Consider the following 14,282-nt stretch of genomic DNA (forward strand, 5'->3'; position numbering starts at 1 on the left):
AGGTGGGTGGGGAGGACAGGTGAAATAGGTGATGGGGATTAAGGAGGGCACTTGTGATGAGCCCTGGGTGTTGTATGGAAGCTTTGAACCACTATACCTGTACTAATGAGGTTGTACAGGTTATACACCTGAAACTAATATAACATTGTATGTTAACTAACTGAAATTAAAACATAAACTTAAAAAAGAAGAAGAATGCATCCTGAAGTCTTAATTGTTGAGTGCAGCGCATCTTAATTTTCTTCTGGCCTTTCAGAAACTGAATCGTGGCAAAAGAGCCAAATATTGCTGTAGAGGAAAAAAATATGACCACCAGCTAGGAAATTTTCCCACTTTATAATTTAAATGCTTCTGTTTCAGATGTGTCCACGACTAACATGATACTAAATGTCTGCCACATACTTTCCTAGGGAGCTATGCTGTGGCTGGCATATGCTCACTTGCTACAGATGTCCTATGAAGTTCTAAATGGCAGAATTGCCTCAGGCATGTCTAACTTTGAAGAGCTGAGGTTGAAACAATGCATAGAACTAGGGTTTCTTATTTAAAGACTTAAAAAAAGAAAGAAAAGGAAAACATAACAAGAAGATGACTAGGTATTTTCTTTTTCTCCCAAAATTATTTTTAAGGATTATTATTTAGTGCTTTTAACACATTTTTTATTATCACACAATAATCATTTATTCACATGACAAGGATGTGAGCTGGAAATCAAGGCTAATATGTGGAACAGGTTTTGAAAGAATACAGTGTCCTAAGCCTTCATTAGATGCTAGAAGGGGGTTGAATGCTCATTTTGTACGTAGTAGGTGACAAGCAGTCAAATAGAATCACAATCAGGAACTATGCCCAATGAGACCATGAGAGTTAGGAAATAAAAATATTCAGTCTGGAAAAAATGCAAATCAAATATCTCAGATGAAAATGCTCTTTCCTAAAAATTAATTTTTAAAGGAGGATATTTCTTGTAGAAACATGGAACCACAAGAAAGGAAGCCATCTCTTCGTGGCAATTTATTGATTGCAAAATGCGAAGTACGTTTTCTGTTTAATTTGATGGGGGAGCCAGTGTTCCAGCCTGGTTTGGGATTTAACATGGTCCCAATTTATGAGGTATCATATTCGTTGAAAGGCTTGAAGGAAACGGAGTATCTGGTCCAAAGATAATGTTATGCTATGAGCTACTGTGGTCTCATGTCGTCTCTTTGGTTATCATTGAAATTCTAAAAGAAAGAGGTTAGTAAATTTTTTTAAAATTGTAAGATCTACACCCAGAAAACTTCAGAAATGCTCACTTTGGGAAGGAGAAAAAAGATTCACACCTCGGAATATAATTTCCCCATAGCTGGGAATATTCTGAGTATTGTTTTCTGAGGTCATTTCACTCATTAGGGAAAAAAAATAGGTCTTCTGATCCTTTAGGGTATCAACTGTCAAAGCAAAACTTTATACAGAATACAGAAAAATGTGTATTTGTATAAATCTAGGAAAGGGATCATACTGAATAATTATCTAGGTTATCCTCCTCACCACTAAATCTTTTCCAAAGTTCCTAAGTTTCTACTTGAAGAGATGTGCTTCAACTCCTTTTTATGCTGACTTCTGGTCTGACCACAGTCTAAGGAGTTGAAGAAAAATGCAAGAAAAAGTAAGCAAAGGGACTAGCCGATGCTTAAGCTGAAAAATCCAAAGGCCCAGTCTACACTTACTGTATTAGGTAGTATAATGTGTAATAACAATGTCTTAGCTACAAGAACAAGGTTTAATTAGAAGACCTTAGGAAGGGGGCACCTGGGTGGCTCAGTGGGTTAAAGTCTCTGCCTTCAGCTCAGGTCATGATCCCAGGGTCCTGGGATAGAGCCCCGCATTGAGCTGTCTGCTCAGCAGGGAGCCTGCTTCCCTTCCTCTCTCTCTGCCTGCCTCTCTGCCTACATGTGATCTCTGTCTGTCGAATAAACAAATAAAAATCTTAAAAAAAAAAAAAAAAGAAGAAGACCTTAGGAAGTTTTACTTTATAAAGTTCCAATAGATTTCAAAATTATTTTTAAAAGTATAGCAATAGGAAGCTTCAACAATCACTCTGGCAAATCACTTTAGTTCAACTCGAATATCCCCTAAACTATAATTTATTATTTAACCAGGAATACAAGAAAATGTTTGTTTCATGGTGATTTTATTGAAATAATTAGAAGAGATCGATTGTTCAAAATGAAAATAAATCCGGAAATTTGCTTGCAATCTCATATTTGAAAATAAGTACAGATTTACCATTTTCATTTAAAATTTGCCATTTTCATTTAAAAAAATTTACCATTTTCATTTTAAAAAAAATATTCTGTGGGGAAAGGATAGTAATGCTTGGGAAACGTGATGTCTCCGGGTAATTTTTCAAAATAAAATGTTTTTGTTCAAAGATTTTAAGATAGAAAAAATAAGCCAACTAATTCTGAAGAAATCAGGTTTAAGTTAAAAACAGTTTTTAATTAATTTATCAAAATTCATTCTGTGAAATCAGCAGCATAGATCAAACCAGTGATAGGTTAAATGCCCACAATGATTCAGACCAGCAATTTTAATATTCTAACGATTTTATGAGACTTAGATAAATGTTCTGTTCAGATAAAAGGAATTATAACTGACCAAACCACTGTGGTTGCCTACTTTTAGCCCAATTTCTTGTGGGGTTGCAGAGGAAAAAGTACCTAGCTATCTTAACTATTGAAGACAACACAGTTTACAAAGTAACATCGTGCTTTGGTTTCCAGTGAGTTCCCTAGTGATTCTCTCCATTCCTCTTACTTGAAAAATCTGCAACAGGACTGCTTGAAGGAAGAAACAAAAGCATGACTACCTGTTTGTCTCCAGGACCCTGAGTGGGTGATGAATGGTAGAGATTGTGTCACCAAAATCCATATTTTCCCTCTACCTTTTGAGATGAAGTATTACCATCTATCAACACAGTTAATCCTTTTTGATCTTCCTTTTAATTCTAGTTTTCACTGAGTCAGCTTCTTTTGGTGTGGTGGATCTGGGGCCCTTTGTTGTCATATGGGTTAGCCGATAGGAGAGAATGTGGCTTCTCAATCCCCAAAGCAATGGGCTGTGCCCCACAGGAGGGGAGAGGAAAGCTCTGCTCTGTTGTCTGGGGACCAGAGCCTCTATCACTGGACAGTGGAGTGCGGCAGCCTTGCTCTGTGCCCACATACATCTGAGGTTCATTTCTCCATGATGTCCGTTGCACTGAGCCTATATGAAAGGAAAAAGAAACCTGAGGATTCACATCATTCAAAACGTCCGGCAAGAGACACCCAAATAACAGTGACTGGAGGGTAGGCCCAAAAGACGAGAGAGACACAGAATCAACCCATTCTCAGACTATGTGGACCCAATTTCTAAAAAATTCGTCTTGGTTGTATGAGATGATTCAAAGGCAATGCTACCTGACATTCCTCTTTGACTTTCTCTGTGTACTTCTCTCCCCTTCTGGGAGCCTTGGGAACAGAGCTCAGGTTTCCAATGCATTTGCCTGCCTAGCCCCTAGCGTGATACTCTGCCCGCAACATGATGCTAACTTAACCTGCACCAGCTCCTGTTGGCTGAAGTCAATGAATATGGTTCCATGGATCCACCACTAGCACAGCCTGTGTTTTAATGGGTTTTCCAGGAGCAGGGAAGGACTCGGCTCAGAGCCAATCTCGATCTTTTATCTCATTTTCCTTTCTCTTTCCCTACTTTGGATCTCTCACCTCATGCATTTTATGAGACAGCTGGCCATGATTGGGCTGTGATCACTCAAATTGGGAGACAGTTTTATGAATGGCTCAGAGAGTGAGTCAAACTGTAGTAGAGTGAGCAAAAAGGGAGATATTCTAATCTTTTCCTGTGTACTCAGCTAACCAAGTCCTTAGTTATTTTCTGAGTTTATTTTCTGGTCCAATCATTGTGCTGCTGGTTAAATGGAAAAATTATATGTACCTCTATACTGAATTACTTTTGTAATAAAGAATTATGTGCTTTTAGCTCTTCAAGAAAAATACGTAACTATAAGATATACATTCTATTACTTTCTAATAATGTTAGTATTAACAACAAATCCCAAGCAACTTTTGAAAATGCCAAATGTTTTTGTTATGCAGGTAACAACACTGGTAACAGTTTACATATAAAATTTTATCAATTCTTAAGTGTACCCTAATATCCAAGGCCTTCATCAAGGAAAAAAAGTTCTACTGAATTTGGGTTACATGGCAATATACATAGGAGACAGATGTGAATGAGTTTTTCAAAACTAGAATCCTACATTCTCTCTGTAAGGAAATCTGAAGAGGAGAGTAGGGTAACAAGCATATTTTTTTAAAAGATTTTATTTATTTATTTGACAGAGACACAGCGAGAGAGGGAACACAAGCAGGGGGAGTGGAATGGGGAGAAGCAGGCTTCCTGCAGAGCTGGGAGCCCAATGTGGGGCTTAATCCCAGGACCCCAGGATCATGACCTGAGCCGAAGGCAGATGCTTAACAGTCTGAGCCACCCAGGTGCCCCAGTAACAAGCATATTCACAAAAGTCAAACATCAGAAAATATAAGCAGAGCTGAAGCCCATCTCAGCAGAGAAACTGGTATTTTGTTTTGCTTTGTTTTGTTTTTAAGATTTTATTTATTTGTCACAGAGAGAGGGAGATAGAGGGGGAACATAAGCAGGGGGAGAGGCAGGTTCCTTGCTCAGCCAGGAGCCCAATGCAGGACTTGATCCCAGGACCCTGGGACCATGACCTGAGCCAAAGGCAGATGCTTAATCGACAGAGCCAGCCAGGCATCCAGAGAAACCGTGTTTTGTGGGTTCAATGTTTCTTCAAAACTTTCTAACAGCTTATAATTCAAAACGTGTTCAACTTTGTCCTCTGAGTTATGAAATAAAACTGACATTTGAGCCCCATGCCCAAGATGTTTATCATCATTGTGCAACTCTTGGCAAAAGCATTATGTTGAAAAGTATCTAATTCCAATTCCACCTGAGGCAGATTGAGTCCCAGAGCAGCCTGAGAACCCGGAATGATTTTATGGACCCTCTCCCAGTAGCCTGCATGGACTTCACAGATGACTCAGGCATCTGACTGAGGGGCTGGCCCCTGATAAGATGTGAAAACTCCCAAATCCCCAGGAGGACCCCTAGATCAACTTAAATTCACAGGAACCTTCCTACTAGAACATGGAACACATTTTCTTAGAGCCATTTACAATTTCACCAGAACTATACCTACAGCTACCAATACAGATCCCAAAGACTGACCACAAAACCCCACTGAATTCAAAAGAAAGAGTCACTCATTGTGTGCTTGCCCAAAGTGATCTAGCAGACTGCTGTGCAACCAGAGTTTTGAGGAAACAAGGTCACTTCGTGCACAGTAAGAATTCAATCCAAATGCATCTCTCCAAGGCTCTGAGGCATTTCAATACAGCACAGCCACTCGCATAGCTCATACATAGTTTAACTATTGTGTCTGCACTTCCGTGAGACTCGGAAAAACATTCAGGATCCAGATAAAGACAGCCACTCACCTGGCTCCAGAGAGGAGAACTGGCTAACATCTGCTGCCTCACCGTCCTTGAGGGTCACGGGTTGACTTCCATTCCTGAGATTTTGGTGTTCCTTTATCACCACAAACTGCAGAGAACACAAGGGAGGGAAGGAGAGAGAGGACATTGCTATAATTCATCAATGATCTCAACATACATGGAAACAAAGTTTATAGCTTCATTATGTTCATTGTATGGAAGGTGAAAGCTGAAAGGAAGGCCCTGTCAAATTTCTCTCTCTTCCTAATGAAAGATTCTGTTTTCAATTAGGAGCCTTATGTCGATAAAGGCAAATGGGCACTATCAATACTTAACTGGAGAATCTATTCTAATTCTAGAATCCCAACTTTTGGGTCATGGATCCCAACAATAACACCATTTTACTTTAAGCATTCCAAGAATCCCTTAGATTCCCTAATTCTAAGCATTGCCCCAAGGCCAGACAAATAAGATCTCATATATGTATATGCTCCAACTTTTCAAATATGTGTGTGTGTTTAGTTAATGAAGTTCATTTAAACATGCTACCAAGTTCTTGGTAATTTGGGGTTCTTAATGGGTAATAATAACTAATAGTAGAACTACTATTTGCAGGGATCCTCAAAATGCTTTTTCATAGTTAAACACCTTGGAAACAAGAATTCTAAAAGGCAGGCCCAGAAAGATTCAGCAATTCTCTTTGGTCAAAAAATTAATTATTTTTGTCCTTATTGTACTACCTGCGATTGTTTGGGCACTTGCAATGCAGGCTGACCAGAGTTCACTGGCTCTCACTCACACTAGATAGATTTGATATTAAAATAGACCAATAAAAAAAATAGATCAATGCTATAAGTTAACTCATGCCCTTGGACAAAGAGTGCAATTTGCAAAGTCCTTCCTCACCAATCAGTAACCCAGCAGAGGGGCTGCCCCAAGATTTTGCTGATCATGCTCTCTGTTGGTTCAGAGATGGCCCCTCCCCAGGAGGAGCCCATAACTCAGAAGTACAATAAGAAAAATGGAATAGAAAAAGAAAAAGAAAAAAAAAACCTCCCTGCTCATATTTCTCTTTGAGAAAAGTATAGGAAGAATAACGACTGGAGTCAATTAGGAAGAGAAATGTTGGCGAATCCCACGAACATGTGTTTTCATTTTCTTATTTTCCACAATGCTAATTATCCTTCACTGCTTTCTCTCCCTTAGTGGTCTCCCTGCAGCAACATATTGCCAAATCAATACACAACCCACTGTTTCAGGGCACATACCCATTATTTCTGACTAAAGTCAAAATCCAGCCCTCTGCACTGCAAATTTTCCAGCCACATGTTTTTCTGCCAGAAGAACCGAGGTCCTAGAACCCTAGGCTGAGATGGGGAAGGCAGCTGATGGAACCAGATTTGGTTCTGCTGCTTCTCCTGCTGGTTCAGATGCTTGGCTGTCTCCCACCCCCACTGGTATCTGCAGCAGCAGCTTATGTGGATGACAGTTACGGTGGACCGTTATGACGGCAAGGGGTCTGAGCTCAGCAGCCCGAGGCCTTCTGCCACAGCTCCGAGCCAACAAGCTGCTAATGACGGTGGCAACTGTTTTTGGTTTTTTAAAAACTAGATACAGATTGTTTCTCCCTCCTTTCCATCATTTCAATACCATGAATCAAACTTGCTACTCAAAACCTGAATGAAACACTCTATCGGCCGATAGGTGCAGTATAGGTCATGTAGAAGTCCACAGTCATGAAGGCTCAAAGAACTGAGGACATTCTTTAGGTAAGTCCATCCAGGAGCACACATTTAGGGACTCCAAAGATACAGAAGGGATCTCAGATGTCCTGTAATCCAAACCCCTCGGTGTCCTGAAGAAGAAACAGTGACTTGCTGAAGATTAAGATGGCCAACTAAGAGGAGGGTCAGGCTAGACTTCACATTTCTTATTTGATTTTTGTATTTTAAGTTTTTGTAGTTTAAGTTTCAGCCAGAAAACAAGTATATGCTGATGCCTACAAGAGGTGGGATCAGGGATGACCTGCTAGGCAGAAGCATGGCCCTGGGGCAGCTACTCTCTGGGAAAGCACAGTGAGTGCAGGCGGGGGTGGGGGAGGGGAAGTGGTGTGGGAAGGAGACAAACACTGCCTCTGTCCCTCCAAAACAGCTCCCTAAGAACCTTTTTCCCTATTAGCCCACAGGTTTCAATCCCCATGGATCTGCCATATATTCCAGCCTCTTGTGCAATACATGCCGCACATAACACCAGCGGCATGCACTGAACCACTCAAGTTGTCCCTGACAGGTGTCTGGAAATGGAAATCCCAACAGTTTCAAGGGAGCTTAGCCTAGCTCGAGCTAGCCCTATTCGGTTTCAAGATCAGTTACTGAAGTGGGTAATTTATGAAGCATTTTGAACTTCCCAATCACTGTGCTTTTTGGCAAACGTATAGGTTTGCCAGATAAAATACAAGACACCCAGTTAAATTTGAATTTAAATTTCAGCCTTCACTGAAAGTATGAATTTAACTAGGCATCCTGTATTTTTTTTTTAATTTTGTTTATTTATTTGACAGAGATCACAAGTAGGCAGAGAGGCAGGCAGAGAGAGAGAGGAGGAAGCAGGCTCCCCGCTGAGCAGGGAGCCCGATGCGGGGCTCGATCCCAGGACCCTGGGATCATGACCTGAGCCAAAGGCAGAGGCTTTAACCCACTGAGCCACCCAGGGGCCCTGGCATCCTGTATTTTTATTTGCTACATCTGGCAACTATTTGCTGCTGAAATTTAGACATTTAAAATGTATGTGAAGAAAAGAAATCTTAAGAAAATTAGAGCATCTACTGTATTTCAATAAAGCAAATTAATGAACAAACAAACAGCTATAGGAGAAATCACAAGGGGAAGAAAAAGGAAAGAAAGGTAGAGCATAATCTTGGGCTTTTAAGTCATCCATTTGAAAGAGACTACCTAAAAATTGGGAAAGACTTTTCACATAACCCATAAAAATGGAAATTATAAGAAGAAACTACAGGATGGAAAAAAAACAATGAGAAAAAATGAACTGGTGTCCATATGAAGTCAATTTTTTGCTTCATGTACTTTGGTCACATTACCCAAGGCTGGGGACAGGAGGCCATCCTAGCCTGGCTGTCTGTAGGCCTGCTACTGCTACCTTCTCTGCTCGACTCTTCATAAGGATTCTTTAAATTTTTTGATGGCAGCTTCTTAGTCCTGCAATAAAGCCAAAATGTGAGACAATTTCAAAACAAAACACAACCAGTAGCCCACTCAGTGATGGTCAAGGACAACTGCTTTTGCTACTGAAATGTAGGTACTTAAAATGCTTGAGAGAGAAATATCAAGAAAACTAGGAGCACAACTTTGGGTTTTCTAAGCATTCTTTTCTGCAGAACTTTCCAGATACTTCACTTTTTCTAAGGTTCTGTGAGATGCCTGGGCTCCTCCCACTAATTTGGTGCCCTCTCCTACTCAAAGGCATCAGACACAAGAACACACAGAGAGAGGAGGACCCAAGAGAATACTATCTCATGTTGCCAAGCTAGGAAGTAGAATAGGTCTCTTGCCTCCAAATATAGCTTTATAAATACTTATTTGTTTGACAAACACGAAGCACAAAGTCTATAGAGGTTATGGTGTCATGCATTGAGGGAAAGGGGAGTAAAGGGAGGGAGATGTAATATGAAGCCGGGGTCCCTGTCCCCAGAGCTATAGTCTCTAGAGGGAGAGGTGGGTACATAATGTATTGAGCAGCCAATTAACGGAAGGCAATGAAGTAAGTATGGTGGTGAAGACCACTAGCCAGCCTCAAGATTCCTAAAACAGTGCGGCTGTCTTGGGCAGGTAGCAGCTAAGTCAGTGCTGCTATGTTGGACAGGTGACAGCTAAGGGAATGTGACTCTCTGACATATAGGCCTGCCAGGACATCTGACCAACAGTAGTAAGGAAGGTAAGCACTGCTATGAAAACCATTCTAAGGAACTGTGATTTCTTTGCCAGTGGATGCTGAGAGAGTATGTGTTGTTACTGTTCTTAATCAAAGGCATCGGGGAAAATATTCAATCAAGTGGCTAATAAAAACAGTTCCAAGTTGCAAAATAACAAAGCTATAGTTTGTGACAGAACACTTCTTGTGGATTTTCTTACAAGTGGGTCCTTCCGAGAAATCAAACTCTTTGAAGTAATATTATAACATTTTAAAAATTACTTCATTACACAATCTTGAAAGATACACAAGACAAAGAGTGTCAAATGCTCAGTCTGGCCAAGACAGGCAAGGAGTGCTACAAAAGGAGGAAATAACCGATTCGAACTTTTTAAAGAAAATCGTTCAACACACCTAACAACACTCAAGGCTAGAGCTATATTTATTGGTATACTTTAGTGACATGGCAATATTTAAACTAGCTATTTTAATTTGATCTTCTCAGAATGAACACATAAAAGTGCTTGAATGCAGTCAAACACATAGCTGAAAATTTGCAGGGGGATAAGCAGGAAAGAGTGCTGATGAGTTTTTTGTTTGTTTTTTGTTTTTTTTGTTTTTTTTTTGAAGAAATAGTTCTTATCACTTTTGATTTTAGACATACAGGGATCAGAAGCTAAACTTGTTCTGATTTGTATATAAAGTCTACACTAACCCACTAAGCTGGTCTTTGAATTCCAAGTCCAAAAAGACAGCAAACTGACAAGAGCTTTCAATCCAGAGCTCTGAAGAACAACAACAGAACATAAAACTTATTTACTATGTAATAACCCACAAAATAAGAAAAAGTACTTAATAATTATGGTATACATGAACTTGACTTTCTGGCTTCCATTTTTTCTACACTATTTGCCAAGTATCTACTTTTCTTTTGGCATTTTGTTCAATGGGATAAATCTTGGTTACTTAATATTCTTCCTACAAATCCAATACCGGGCTAAAAAGTGAAATGGTTACTGTTGGACCTCTGAATTTAAAATCTCAACTTTGTGCTTGAGAACCTTGTCTCTCAAGGTGTAAAATGGTTCAGAACATGTCAGTCTTGGAGGGAAACATGACCGCTCATAGAAAGTCATCATCATGATAACACAGTGTTCATTAAGTCCCATTTGCCAGTTCTACGCTGAACTCTTTACTTAAATTAACTCAATTAGTTTTACAGTAAGTCGAGGTAAGTACAGTTTTTTGTTCCCGTTTTATAGCAAAGGAAATTAATGAATACAAAGGTTAAATAACACACCTGGTGTTACTTAAGCATGATTGGGACTTGTCCCTGTGTGGTCTGATTCTAGAGCTCATGCTCTTAACCACAATGCTAGGATATAGCAGGATCTCAGAGAAGCACATCTTGGATCAAATGCTGAAATTCTCCATAATACATGCCATTTGCCACCTGAGTGGTTGGGTAGCCCTGGCAAATGTGGTTGATTTTCATCTGCAGATGGTGGTGTAGGTCTTCCCTACAATTCCAGAGAATTAGTGCCATAGGTTAAGTGGGTCATAGGTTCTTCAATATTAAAATGATGAGACTGAATTAGGTAATTCTACAAAGTTCCCCTCTGCCCAAACGTGTTATGACTCAATAATTTTGTACAGCACAAACTCTAACAGCACGTACAACGATAGGAAAAGATGAAGATGAAGTTCTTTGCAAGAAAATGGAAAATGATCCCTTCACCTTCATGTAGTATTATCTTTTAATTAAATGTATAATTATTTTTGCTCCACAGTTTTTAACTTTTACCTTGAAATTACTGAAAACACAAACCCCAAGTGAAAGAAAGTAATGATTCTTTGAACAGGAGTTAATACTTTGTGGTAAATCAACTGAGTGGAAGGCAGCCACGCAAAATTACTTACCCAGCCTATGGGGGGAAGCAGGTGATGCATATGAGAAAAAAAGGTAGAATACAAAAATGCATTATGCTCAGTAACAACCCCATAGGAGTGCCTGAGTGGCTCAGTCAGTGTCTGCCTTCCGCTCGGGTCATGATCCCTGGGTTCTGGGATGGAGCCCTGCATCTGGCTCCCTGCTCAGCAGGAAGCCTGTTTCTCCCTCTCCCACCCCCTGCTTGTGTTCCCTCTCTCTCTGTCAAAAAAATAAATAAATAAAATCACTTAAAAAAGAAATAAAAAAAAATAAACGATGTAGATATACTGACAAAGACTGGACCCAAACAAGGAAAAGCAAAACCACTGAGGCTTCAGAGCAGTGAAATCCTTAGCCATTGCTTGTTTTCCTTCACTGTTATTCCCCTCTTTAAACAAATGTAGCAAGTGTGTAGAAGTTCATCTCAAGGAAGCAGGCGTTCCCTTGGGAGGTGGTAGAGAGAGGTTGAAAATGCCAAGGGAAAGACAAAGTCACCTGTAGCAGTGAGCCCCCCAGAACCCCAGCAGCAGCAGCAGGATGAGCCCCACCACACAGACGGCCACCACGGTGACTTGCCGCTGCCTCCCCTGGCCAGCGTGGCGCAGTTCCCATCTCAAGTCTCGGTGCTGACAGCGCTCCCCGACGTAGCCGAAGACACAGCTGTAACAACACACAAACAGAGGTCAGCGCTAAAAACGCTTATGTATTTTCAGATTCCATATCCTGCTGTCTTTCAACCTCTGCATTTCCAGACTCAGCTCTTTGGAAGCATATGGAAAATCCATCAGAGGTCAGCTGAAAGCACTCTGATTTACAAGTTAATGCAGCATGGACTTCCCCCTTTGGTCTGTTTGCCCTGGGATTGATGAGGAATTATTTGCATCCCGCCTTTATAAGGCATTGCAGAACATTGATTAAAGATCAGCTTCTGTTAGGCTAAAATCCTGAGGAGCTACCTTTAAGACCAACACAAAGCAACTCTGCCCTAAGAGCCAAGAGAGTTTTTGAACAAATGTTTGGCCAGACTGCAGAGAGTATAGGTCAAAGGAAGGAAGAATTTGAAGGCAGAGTCCCTCACTTGAGACCAGGCTTGTAAAGGAACATGCAGTCTCTGAACAGGAAGGACAGCCACGTCAGCCAAGGAAACCCTTTTCTTTAAAAAAAAAAAAAAAAAAAAAAATCACCACTGGCCCAAGGGAAAAGGTCTCAGTGGCGACCCATGAATGTTTGAATACTTCCTTCAAAGGAGAAAAAACTAAATGGAAGAAAAGGGGCTTTCATGGTGTTTCATGAGTGAAACCGTAACTAGCATCACCAGCCACCACCATGCGCTGTGACCGCATAGATAAAAGTAAATGAAACAATGCTGCCATCTACTGGGAACATATGCTTCCAGAAATTATGGGAGCTCGGGTACAATTGCATTCTATTACTCTTCACAGGAGCATAAACTTCAAAAATACCCTCTTAAGTATTTTGAGCTGCTCACTTGTTAGGAATTTCCTCCCAGTTCAGCCCTGGCTCGACCTCTATCCGCACCTCATTGCAAAAGGTCCCGGAGGAATGAATGCCCAGGGAATGGATACAGGTCCCCACAGTGGGAAGAGACAGCAAGGGAAAAAGCATGAGATAAAGCTGCAGAAGATCTCAGTCCTAGTCCCAGTTCTACCTTGAGTAGGTCATAAGAGCACTGGAAAGTCACTTTAGGAGAGAAGAAGAAACTAGCGTTTGTTAAGTACTCTTTGTATCCAACTCTGTGTTAGGCATTTTTACCCATTTTCCTTTCAGTAGCAGATTCCCATTTTACAGATGAGAAAAGTAAGGCTCAAAGGAGTTAAGTAATTTGTACCAGGTCATACAGCTGATGAATGGCAACGATTTGGTTGGTTGGTTGGTTCGTTGGTTGGTTGAATATAGCTGACACACAATGTTATATCAGTTTCAGGAGTACAATATAACAGTGTGACAAGTTTATGCATTCTGCTCTGCTCACAACAAGTGTAGCTGCCATCTGTCCCCACATATCACTATTACAGTATCACTGACGCTACCCCTTATGCTATGCCTTTTATTCCTGTGACTTATTCATTCCATAACTAAAAGACTGTATCCCCTACTCCCATTCACCCATTCCACCTGCCCCCCTTCCCACCCATCAGTTTGTTTTCTGTATTTACAGGTCTGATTCTGCCTCTTTTTTGTTTATTTATTTTTTAAGATTCCATATAGGAGTGAAATTATATGGTATTTGTCTGTCTCAGTCTGACTTATTTCACTTAGCATAATACATTCTAGGTCCATCCATGTTGTCTCAAATGGCACATCTCATCCTTTTTTTGTAGCAGCACAATATTCCAACACACACACACACATCTTCCTTATCAATTCACGTATCAATGGACACTTCAGTTATTTCTATACTGAGGCTATTGTAAATAATTCTGCAATAAACACAGAGGTGTACCTATCTTTTTGAATTAGTGTTTTCCTTTTCTTTGGGTAAATACCCAATAGAATTACTGGATCATATGGTATTTATATTTTTAACTTTTTGAGGAAATTCCATACAGTTTTCCACGGTGGCTATACCAATTTATCTTTCCACCAACAGTGTGTGAGGGCTCCTTTTTCTCCACATCCTTTCCAATACTTGCTATTTTTTGTCTTTTTGCTTTTAGCCAGTGAATGGCAGGTTTGATCCAAATGGTTTTCTGATTTCAAAGCCTGTGTTCTTTCTACTACATCGGGCTACTTCCAAAAAGGGTTTTAAGCTCTAAGCACCTCTGAAAAGCTATTCTTCTAGAACACATCATGAAAGAGATGACAGGATCTGAGTGTAGGAAGTATAAAAGGACCATCAAGTTATTCCA

General features: G+C 40.3%; 1 protein-coding gene across 4 annotated transcripts in view; it reads right to left on the reverse strand.

Moving 5' to 3' along the window:
• Window positions 1-3,004: 3,004 nt before the first annotated feature.
• LOC111156359 (epidermal growth factor) overlaps window positions 3,005-14,282 on the reverse strand; it is a 100,971-nt gene continuing 89,693 nt past the window's right edge. For 3 of the 4 annotated variants that reach the window (XM_022517186.1, XM_022517175.1, XM_022517165.1), the window contains 5 exons: window positions 11,908-12,072; window positions 8,653-8,770; window positions 5,587-5,664; window position 5,066; window positions 3,005-3,246 (listed from right to left, as the gene is read on the reverse strand). In XM_022517186.1, the coding sequence (XP_022372894.1) occupies window positions 3,005-3,246; window position 5,066; window positions 5,587-5,664; window positions 8,653-8,770; window positions 11,908-12,072 (604 nt within the window). Of the gene's footprint in view, window positions 3,247-5,065; window positions 5,067-5,558; window positions 5,665-8,652; window positions 8,771-11,907; window positions 12,073-14,282 lie in introns of all 4 variants that reach the window. The other variant, XM_022517157.1, reaches the window with a different exon arrangement.

This window comes from Enhydra lutris, unplaced genomic scaffold (assembly GCF_002288905.1).
Source record: "Enhydra lutris kenyoni isolate GAN:26980312 unplaced genomic scaffold, ASM228890v2 scaffoldscaffold3, whole genome shotgun sequence".
NCBI lineage: Eukaryota > Metazoa > Chordata > Mammalia > Carnivora > Mustelidae > Enhydra > Enhydra lutris.